Source organism: Haliotis asinina, chromosome 3 (assembly GCF_037392515.1).
Source record: "Haliotis asinina isolate JCU_RB_2024 chromosome 3, JCU_Hal_asi_v2, whole genome shotgun sequence".
NCBI lineage: Eukaryota > Metazoa > Mollusca > Gastropoda > Lepetellida > Haliotidae > Haliotis > Haliotis asinina.
In genome coordinates this window covers 64,135,920-64,147,992 of record NC_090282.1, presented here as the reverse complement: position 1 = coordinate 64,147,992, position 12,073 = coordinate 64,135,920, and the positions used below count along the sequence as shown (strand labels likewise).

Below are 12,073 nucleotides of genomic sequence, written 5' to 3'. Positions count from 1 at the left end.
TGATTCTAGTGGGCTAAACAAATACGAAAAACTGAATCGCACGTCAATCTGGCGCAAACTAAATTCAATGAAAACAATAATAATTCCACAAAAATATCAACACTACGGTTTGTGTGCTAAATAAAAGATTCTATCGATTCAGTCATTTCACGCTCACTTGTCCATTCTGACGCTATTGGGCTTCCATGCAAGGAGAAAATCCTTGTTTTGTAAAAATCAATTTCAGAATCAGCACAAGCAAAACGTTTTCCAGCACGTGCAGCCTTGCTTCTGAGAAATACATCCCTGACCCCGATCTAGAAAAATGTTCAAATGACGATAACTGAAACTCCAAGAGACCATGAAAAAGTTGCTCTCTCCTCGCTCAGTTACTCTTGTAGCGTCCCGAGCAAGGAAGACCGCGTGACTGAGTTGGTTATCCCTCCCTCCATCCATCCTCTCACTCTCTCCACTGCTCATTTGGGTCAACGCCGTGCCGAGTATAGGGATGACATATTCCCCGTAGCGCAAGGCTCAGCACAAAGCAGCATTAGGAGTAAAGCTGCATTAATACAATAACAGTTATTGAGGAACATACACTCTGATAACAGTTACTTGAACCAGCGGCAATATGTGGCTGTGGATTTTATACTTATATCTGGGGATCGTGGCTGCCAGTGAAAATGGTAAGTTTGATTATATTCTTTGGATAGTTTGTGTGGATGTTTCTATCCATCATCGGCCTGTCTGCTGCTGACAGAAGGCTGTTGGTGCCTGGTTTCCGAAACGTGAGCACTTTCCCAGAAGTGGACATAAGCTTTTATGTCTCCGAGGCTAAAGTTTTAAAACATGATCTTTAAATATCTTTTGCTGAACTTGTCTTTACAATTTTGAAACATTACACACGCACGTGATCGAATCTTATGAATGTGTTATGACACTCTATAACAAGTCCCCTGAATAATTCTTGTATCGATTGGTGGCTTTTAGTGACTTTCTTGGAATCTACACGTGATCCTCTAGATTCTTATGTCTTTGGAGTCAACCGTTTTACGTCATGATTTCTATATTATCTTTACAGAAGAAACGTATCTTTATACTTTTATACATGAGCAAATGCGATTGTTTTCTTGTGGATTGTTTATCAACTACATTTTGAAATGTTTTCCTCTATCAACTGATGGCGATTTATTATTGTTGAATCGGAGTCAACACACGCTGTCCAAGATTCAAGTGAAGTATGCCTTCGTTCATCTGTCTGGAAATGGAACAGGGATACCTTGCATATTGCACCTCGTTGTCCCTAGTTTATATTACACGTTTAATTACTCCCTATTACCAAGTGCATGTTGCATAGAAACACTAGACACAATTACAGAACCTCGCCTAACCGCACGCGGAAGCCTTGTGTATGAACCTTGGACAGGGTGAATCTAAAGTATACATTTATATATATATGAGAAGGGCAACGGTGAGGCAAACAGATGTAATCGTCTTTCATCTCGACTCTCTCGGGGGTTCAGCATCAGCAACATGCTGTGAACGTATGTCTGCGTTATATAACCGTCCCCGTGTAGTTGCACTGTAGGAAGGCTCAGCAGCCGAGACGTCTTTGAGATGTCTCATAACGGCCCATGGCCTATTTTGTAGCGTGGGTCTCGTCCTACTTGTCACCGGTTCCAGACAGCTACCGTTTCGGTAAAAGTTTCCATGGTGCCATAAATCACTCCCAAGCCACAATATGACGAAACCAGGGTTCACTATTGTTTTAGTGTCGCGTAACAATGTTAAGCTCTAATACTAGGCTCTTTACGTATGAACAAAGGGATAGGGGAAATGTTTGAATCTTTATCGGCTGAGTGTATGCGCTTGTCCTTTTACCATGAGTAGACGCACATAATATTTTTTGAAGAGCGGTTAAAAACCTTTATGTCCCAACGTTGTATGGGGTCGGGGGGAAATGGGGATCATAATCTCAAGGAATGATTTGTATCCGAGGACTTTGACTCTCTGCTCCCGTAATGGGGGACATGTGGTGTTAGTTTGAGGATATTCGATGGAAGGGGATGCCAGTGACGTCTGTATACTCCATGCTGTTATCTGTGTTACACGTGCGCGACGGCCACACCATTGGTGAAAGTGAAGTCGGTCTTCCTTGATGGAAGATCTTTTCTGACGTATCCTGTCCTTGAACGTTTCCAATATCACTTTCCTGTAATGCCAATATTGCTTATACCGGAAACGGTTTCAACTAAATTGTTTAGACGTGTGGGGACTGCTTAAATGATTCAAGTGTAGCTGCATGCAAATTGTATGCACGTTTCATATGCGCTAGACGGGAGTCGAATACACTTTGCTTCACGTTATGGATATTTTATTAACAGTAGCGGGAGTACGTGAAGTTATGGTCAATGCACGTTAGGATTCTTGGAAGAGAAACGTTTGCGGACTTATGCATTCTTCGTGTGATGTGACTGTATTGTTTATATGTGGTTATGTGAAATGACTCTATTTGCTTTCAAAAACGGCGACACGACCATTCTTGTCTAAATTGCGTAAATAGAGTAATGTCCCTTACCGGTTCCAGTATGTTGGTGGTTCAAATCCCAAGTTCTGACCAGTGTGTGTGTGTGTGTGTGTGTGTGTGTGTGTGTGTGTGTGTGTGTGTGTTGGAAGAGGGGGTTTTGGTTATCTGAAGTCCATTTCTAGTGCTCCCTGTCGTGATATTGCTAGAATATTGCTAAAACCAGCGTAAAATCCACACTCACTCACTCACTATGAACAAAATATAAGTTTTCATGATTTGAGGGTACTGGGTATTTATCCCGGAACTAGAATATCCAAAGTCGGCGCGTTAGTCGTGGCAGCTAGGAAACATTTTGACGGTCTCCCTATCCCGTCATCACACTGTCGCAAAACAATGTATGAATGCCCAGTGGGGCAATAATTTCCCTAAGTGTATATTTTGTGTTGTAGATCAGTGGCGCACCACGTGCAGGTACTCTCGCAGACGGGTTCAGCGTTACATGATCTGAACAGGAAAACCTGAACTATAGCAATTAGGCTGAAGAATGTTCCGTGAAGATGGCACGTAATGATAAGAACGTGAGAGAAACCGTTATTGTTTTGGCGTTTAGTTTCCAATTTTAACACAGCGTGTAGTAGAGCTTCCCATACATCTGATGTTATTTTGAAACTTCTACAAGACCTCGAACAAGAATAGCTTGAATATTCGTTGTGTTCAGTATGGGTTCCACGTTTGGTTCAAGCAGTGCCAAGACGGGACTTGGAGTACGTCTCGTTCCATTAATTTCACACAGCAAATGTTTTGAATTGTCGAAATTGCCGAAACATGATATGAAGGTTTAAGACATCCATTGTTTTCACATAAAGGAGAAACAAAAACGTTTTGAGGGAAGCAAAACACTTTTTTTTTCAGAACATCTGGGAACTCCAGTCAGTGAGCACCACATGTGATCCACCATTTTGTTGAACTGATATTTATTTATTTTAAAGAGACTAAGGACCATTCTCACTTCTTAATATCCAATCCACGGTCCCCAACTGGTCTTTATCGTGGGATCGTTAGATTTTGAACACGGTAAACATTCGTGTGGAAATCTAGACTTGCCACATTTTCTAGAGGTGCATGGGCTTTCTTAGATATGCAGTGTATTTCACTCAGGGTCTGTATGACAGACTGACCAGCTTTTGACCAGAATTTTACTTAATTTTTATCATTTGTGCACATACGTATATAAAATAAAAGGTTTTTTCAAATGTTGAACAGGAACGCATGTTGTAGTATCGACATTAGTCTGTCACACAGACCCTGAATAAATATACCAAAGAAAGTCCACTCAAGAAAATGTGGCATCCTTATTGTCCTTATCTAGACTTGCCTCTTTCATGATAGAATTACTACACATCTATGGGATCAGGATTCTGTACAGTCTTGGAGCAAGACTACAGTAGAAATTACACGTTATAGTTGTCAGCAACTATTAACCATACAATATGAAAGTCACTACGTCATGCACACACGTACATTACATTCTGTATTAATACTACCAGGGTTAAGCCATAGCACTTTCATTCTCCGTGATACCACACAGGACACGTCCTCGTAAGAATCAAGATGTGAAAAGACAAATATCTGAATTTAAAACTCCCCAATAACGCATGCCCGTGTTTCACTTTCAACAGCTGTCACAAGCTACGATGATAGATAGAGACGGGTAGTTAGCGGAAGGACACATTATCAGGGAAGTTGATCGGTTCTCGACATCTTGTTTGTCGCTAACCTAAACACAGCCGCCATCTTGGATTTATCAAACGTCGCGTATATTCAACAATCAAAAGAAATCTGGAGCTCTTTGTTCAGCGTGGCATATCTGGCCACAGTTGTCCGCATTAAATGTTCACAAAATGTAATTTATCCCCTGCTGTGCATCAGATTTATGATACCCTGTTGATACAACGACAAAGGCCAAGGCAGCGTGCATCTCTACGCGCTCCGCTGCACGTGCAGTGACGTTATCATTCTAATTTTGATAATTGATCTGTCGACATTTAAGTCTCGTTATTTGATTGCCATTGTGACTTCCAATCGACGTAACTGTATTTTCTTCGACGGGGTATTTTTTACAGTTTCCACATGTTGGTATTAAATCACAGCTGTTCAAAATCCCGATAATCACGGTTTTGATTCTTTACGGCTGCTGGTTTTATAACAGTAATCAGCGTAAATCACGGTCAAATGAATCATCTGATGATTCGCCCTCGTGCAGTATTTTGACATACACTGAATCCAGACAAAGGGTGAAAATATATTGGTTATTAATGCATTCGGACCGTTGCTCGGCCAAATCGCTTGTCATTTAAGGTCTATTATAAATGAGAAAATCATAAGTAATCGTTTCTGAATCTTATTGTTGTCATTTGTTTTGGTGACGTTATCAGGAACAAGCCTGTCATGAAACCTCTGCATTGCTAGCATGATTTTAACAACATCAACAGTGACTTTTGAACTACCATTGAATGTGTACACCTCTTAGCTCTCCCGTCCTTTTGGTTTATTGAAATAAGTGCCAAGCCTCTCAAACGACGTGCTTGTTATGTAAAGGTCGAAGTAAATAGTTTTTGTGAAGTGGCGGTAAAGTGGCTCAGTGGCCGGTGCCAGTCCTGTTTCGATTCCAGTGTGTAGAAATATTGAAGTCGATTCTTGCACGCATGCACGAACACACACATGCGTACGTACGTACGTACCTACCTACCTACCTATATACCTACCTACCTACCTACCTATCTACATACATACATACATAGAGGCTGGTAGTGAGATAGATCATATCTGTATACATGTCATATGGTGCCTTTCACCATGTTCATATGAAACTATACACATGCATTATTGGTTTTGTTTGCAGATTTATATTATTGTGTCACTATACCATTTACATCCAGTGGATCGCCAAAGGTACCTCCACTGGATTACAGTTCTACAGTGACAATGAGGACCGTAATACAACAAGCCAACAATCAATGGTCTAGCACTATGAGTCGTTGTATACAGCGTTGTGCCCCTTTCTTACCCCTGAGCAGTAATTCAGGCCGTGCGTATTTACATGAGCAAATAAATTACCAGATATAAGCTGATGCATTTTATGTCATGGGCTGTCTGGAAACAGGATATCTATACTTTTAATGTGCCAGATGATATTGTGCCAACACTGCGCCGACCTTTCGACAAAATATAGTGCGTGTGAATATATATCTGGTATTGCAATAGGTCTATATTTCAACTTGTCAAGAAAAGTGAATTCGGAAAATATATACCAGTATATACTCGTGGAAAGAAATAACGGACCAGACAGAAAGGAGGCATTGTCCCATGCACTTTGTAAATACAATAGTTATATTCCACGAATATATATACGGACACACAAAAAGAGGCATTGTAGTTGTTTGTTTTTTTTATGTGAGATTGATACAACAGCAAGCAGTCATCTGTTTCGTTACTTTTTCTCATCAGTATATACCACGGAAATGCTGGCTGAATAGAGTTTTAAATTCCAGCAACTGGCGCAGATTGATGTAACACCTCATTAGTGAGGTGTTTTATGTATCACCTCGCTGCAGATTTCTTCCCTGGGTTGCCACTAACCCCCCTCTCGGAGTCTCTCTCCCAAACACTCCCTCAGCATCCAATATCCCCCACCCCTGCAGCGATCTCGAGTTTAGAGTCATTACCTCACTCGTCAACTTCTCATTTTACCCAACTGCACGAGACGCCCAATATAATCTATGACTTCAAGTTGACGTCCAATTACAGGAATTGAATTGCCACGTGGAATTGACTTACCTGTATGGACCAAACTAACGTGTTTTCATCCATTTCTTCATAATGGTATGTTTCGATATTGATATTGCGACTGTGGTTTCAGTGGTGTGTCTTATGCGTGCATGCATAATCGAGGATGGTTTTATTTACAGTTTCTCCAAAGTAACGACGATGCTTATCTCAGGTACTGCTTAACATAACAACAACGGTTGCTTTATTGTAATACTTTAGCTTCAAAACTCAGCGCTTTTCTTATCGAAATAGTATAAGATTTGCGCCATCTGCAGAAGAGGAATTTCATTTGACTTATTTGGATCACATGATGCCTTTTGTCTTGCAGTCTTTAGGTACAGATCGATGGTTCTCGTTCAATAAGAATCATCATGCGGGTCGTTACACCAGAAATGGACTTCACACAGTAGGACAGTGAAAACCCCTCTCGCTATGATATTCTGAATGCAAGAGAGGTCCTTGTCTGAATGATAAACATGCAGGATCGGGCATTTCTTCACTACAGTCTCGCTCAAAGTGCTTTCATTATCCAAATGTCCGTGTTAGAAGATTACTGTATATTCTGACAGCATTACCCACTAATATTTCATAAATCAGACCATTATTGTGTCTCTCAACTGCAAATATATTCCGATCTGATTCGATTAAATTATCGTCGTGCTACACGACCGAACATATTTAGCTTTGTAAGGTTTGTTTTCGAATATTTTATTCATGATTTTAATCATTCTATACTGAATGACGATTTCATTAGTAACAGTATCGTCCGGATTACAGAAGCTTAACTGTACATTAACTCTCCTGCCTCGATATACTGTCATAGTCTGGTGAGAAAAAACAAATTGAAACCCTCCTTAATTCATTGGTTATTTCACGGATGACAGTTATGATAATTGTTAATTTTGGTATTCTTCAAAGACCGACATGATCATTGAATCAAAACTCCATTAGAATCACAACGATAGCAATTGACGAATGACCTTTAGGTGTTTGTATGTGTCAGAATTCCTAATGACAAACGAGAACTGAAAATAATTGTCCCCCTGATTGATTGCCCATCAGAGAATTGTTGATTATGATTGTATTATATCTGTATGATCTTGTTTGGGGGTATTAAGCCATGGACTTTGACTCGCGCAGCACCTAGGGCTGTTTACCTGGGCCCTCTGGTATCCGCTAGTGCTGATATCATTGCCTGGGGTACACGAATGAAGTAGGGCGAGGATTAAGATTTTATGATAACCTCAAAGCAGACAAGGAGCCAGAGCTAGTGCAGGATGTAAACCGCAATAAACACTTAGAGCAGGCTTTAGTGTTTGGGACCTTGCATCAGAGGTCTACACCTGTGCTAGTCGGATGTTGATGGAGAGCGTTGCTGATGATGTTTGGGTCTAGACATCCTCTTCATTGTGCCTTACGTAGTCCTTACACACACACGCGCTCAAAGAGAAACATCCACATCCATTCCACAAGACACCATGGAGCACCATACCACACCATACAGCACCACACCACACAATACAGCACCACACCACACAGCACCACACCACATCACACCATACCATACAGCACCACACCACTCCATACAGCAATACACCACACCATACTACACCACACCACGCCACACAATACAGCACCACACCACATCACACCACACAATACAGCACCACACCACACAGCACCACACTACATCACACCATACCATACAGCACCACACCACACCATACAGCAATACGCCACGCCACGCCACGCCACGCCACGCCACGCCACTCCACGCCACGCGAAATGAGACACACAGACACACGCACACGAACTCAGAGGAGAGACACGAACACACACACACACACATGTACGCTCTCTCTGTCTCTCTCACACACACACCCACACACACCCACAGAGACACACATACACACACACACGCACGCATTGAGTCTTTCGATTTAGGTGTAATGGGTGGTCTGAAACTATGCTTATCCAGATGCATATTATGGTTTAATCTCGTTAGAGCCAGCTGAAGCCAGTTGTGATTTACCATGTACGCATGTGTGGAACTTTTGAATCTGCGGTGTATCTAGTTGTCAAAATGTCACCAATTATGTGAAAACACACACCTACGCGTGAACTCTCTACCATGTCTTCAAATCGCAGGAACTCATGTTGACTCGTGGATAATCATCAACTGTCAATGTAAACATCCAACGTTTTCCAACAGGAAGTATTCAACACGTTCGCAGAGATGGTGACAATACGAAAGGATGTATCACATGGTGTCAATCACTTGATTGTATGGTTATGACTTGAATGTTTATAAAAGGCGTCATGCCACTGTAAAACCACTGTAACATATGCATAGTTAATTAATTCATGAAAGTCAGAATTGTACAATCAACTCTCCTTTTAGTAGCCATTTCCTATGAGCTTGGAATAGGTTTGACGCATCTGTTCCCTTCACTGCACACGAGGATCATCATAATTTTCAAGAAAGATGTGTTTGGGTAAAGTGACGTTTTTACGCTACTTTACTTTATACGTCGTGTTTACGTCTCCAGTCACTTCAAAGATGGCAGCTACATGTGTTACCAAAGCCGAATGATCACATGAGTTATATGACTGTATAGCACAATAATTGTTCAATGATTAGCATGTAATTATGATTATGTTTATGATATTCAAACCTTAAAGAACAGAAATTATAGAAACCCTCTCCACACCCAAAATGTATCGATTGTACGGTCCTGGCGGTATCGCGAGAATGTGTTTATATTATTCACTAACGGATAGCGATGATGAAGAAATCGTATCAACTCCATGTGACATACGACGAATGTAGTGACAGCTGGACAATGGTCATTCGTGTTCGCCAAGATTGGTCTGTGCCAGATAGGCCGCCAAACTTTGGTAAAGGGCTCAGTATGTTCCAAACGCCAGGCACCTGTCTCAAGATGTTATTCAAATGATGATAGTCAGGTTCTGTGACTTTGGTCCAAGCTGTGGTGTTAATCAGTGTTCATGATATCAGTCGCCGGTGTGTCTGATATTATGGATTATTCGTAACCCGTTGTTACTAAACTGGATATCAGTTTTCTGACGTTTACACTCTCAGACGAGTGCACAATAAGTAACCAGCCCCCAAATCCCAATTGGTTAAAAAAGAAAACTAATAAAAACGAATCGCTTGTTTCCAGGGGCCAGGCTCTGCATAGTTTTCACTACACGTGTATAAAGCACAGTCAGTCTCGTACCGTGTCATGTTACCCTAACGACTTTCCCATCCATATCTACATCATATCTGACGTCACGGTTTTCATCAGCTGTGTTCTCAGCATCCAATGTAACTGAATCTGCTCCCTCTGAGATGTCATGACGGCAGCAAGGGTGTAGACTCACCGCGTCACATAGCCAAATGAGCAAATAAAATAAACGCGGGTACTGCCGACGTGAGAAAATCATTCCTTTTAGTTAGGCCTTCCAGTGCGTAATGTGATTTTGAGTCTCCAAGGTCGCCAAAATACGTTCTATGCTGCGTGGTAAGAAAGACTCTGGAGCAACATGTAAAGTGCAACGAGGTCCTAACATCAGGACGAAGAATTTAAAACGAAGTTCAATGGTAATGAATACTGTTCACATCTTTCCAGCCAACTTGTTTGCAAATTACGACATTCACTGCTGTAAGTTATCAAAGGCTGCGGTGGTCTGCCCAAGGAGGATGCAGGTTCGGCCCTTACATTAATTAAGTTGCCAAGCAGTTACTTGGCCTGGAGATGGGGGAGGTGGAGGGGGAGGGGGAGGGGAGGGGGAATGATTTACGTAATTCCTTTATGATGTATGAGCTGGAAAGTTGATATTGCACCAGCGTTTAGTGGTCACAAGAACCCGCAGTGAAAGGTCAGTACCAAATCCATTTTTGTTCACTTGAGATTATTTCTACTAATTATGCGTAGCAAAACCCAAATTTACAATGAGTTATTTTTCCCCTTTTGTCTGCACCAGTGTGAACCATACTTTAGTGGGTTCAGTTTTCTGGTATCTCAATCCCGGGTTTGAATCCCATGTCTTTTGTTTGCACTATCCGTGGTAGATTTGGACTTCCTTAAAATTGAAAAGGCGAGCCGTGTGGAACATTCAGAACCTATTGAAAATCTGAACTTGTTGAAAGACCATAGCAATTCAGTAAGACTCGGCTGGATGGGAAAATAATATAGTTAAGGGCCCATGAGACACACTAAGCCCATACCAAGCTGACCACCACAATTTATTACCCACAGACTGAATGCAAGGTCATCCAGATGGCCACTATCGAGGGACGATCTATTGATTAACATTTACACAGTAAAAGCAATGTTTATGCGTCAGTTAACTAAATGTTTATCAGTTAAATTATGTGTTTATTTATTACAACCAGACCAGAACACGTGGAAACCCTTTTAGGGGTGATGGCATCAATCAATGCCGATGTTAAACACATTTTGACTTCAGCAATCCAATTAGTCACTACTCTGGATCTATTCATTAATTTGTCTCACATAATATAAAATTAAAAACATCACTTTCAGATGTTCTGTAATTATGAAAAATAGAGTTATCGAAGCGTTAAACCAATCAGACGAACTTTGTGTCACGATACGATAAATATGCAAATGAATTCACAGCCAAATACATCGATTTGATGTCTGCTTTATCAAAGCATTACTGACTAACGTTCCCTAAAATGTTTTGATGTGTGTAGTGAGTCGCACAGTCGCTGGACCGAATTACGCTTCTTACTGCCTAAGCCTCCCTGCAATGCCAAAGCCTTAAATGGATTAAGTCTAGATCTCTTCAGACTGGGGAACAGTCTGAATGCATGTGTTTTCAGCTTCAGAGTCACCCGTCTCAATGGGGAGTCTTTTCATTTTATTTTTTTTATCAAAATGATTTATTCAGAGACTAAGCGTTTGTCTAGGAGGGAGGTGGGGTGGTTTGAGGTCCTGTATGTTTTGGTGTTTTAGCAGGGAAACACGGCTGCCTATTTTTATGAACCATTTGATTAATATACAGTTGAGTAAAAGGGCGCTTTAAACACAAGGCTACACTCACTGCCCCAATATTATCACTAATAAGTACATACAAAAGAACTAATCACTTGTAGCCTATCAAAAGTGCGCAATGCGCAGTGAGTAAATGCACTCACTAGAAGATGAGATCGGCCTATGTATTTTATGCATAACGTTATGTTGGCTTCACGATGTAATCAGTAGTTATGCAAATCCTAATTATGTCAAATTAGCGTGATATCCACACATAGACTTACTTAATACTGTGGAGAAAATGATAGTAATATAACTCTTAACCTTGTGGCGCATAACACACAGACTGGGTACTCCCCAGGGAGCTGAGAATGAAAACAGAATGGGCATTTCATCATCATAATCATCATCATCTTGCCTCTGCTACTTCTACTATTCTGCAATATTCCAGCTAAAAGGCGGCTGTCAGTAGAAAATTGTGTACCAGACAATCCAGTGATCAACATCATGAGCATCGATCTACGCATGTGTCAGCCAAATCATCGAGTCTGACCACTCGATCCCGTTAGTGACTTTTACGACAATCATGAGTTGCTGAGTTGCAATCAGTAGCAGCAGTAGCAGTAGTAGCAGTGCCAGTAGCAGCAGTGGCATCGGCAGTAGCAGCAGCAGTAATAGTAGTAGTAGAAGAAGAAGAAAGAAAAAAGAAGACGAAGAAGAAGTTGTAATTCAA

General features: G+C 41.2%; 1 protein-coding gene across 1 annotated transcript in view; it reads left to right on the top strand.

Moving 5' to 3' along the window:
- The first annotated feature begins 408 nt into the window (after positions 1-408).
- The window catches only part of LOC137278304 (hemicentin-1-like), a 69,530-nt gene continuing 57,865 nt past the window's right edge, over positions 409-12,073 (top strand). Inside the window, exon 1 of the mRNA XM_067810555.1 lies at positions 409-665. Within this exon, the coding sequence (XP_067666656.1) occupies positions 611-665 (55 nt within the window). The 5' untranslated portion in view covers positions 409-610. The remainder of the gene's footprint in view (positions 666-12,073) is intronic.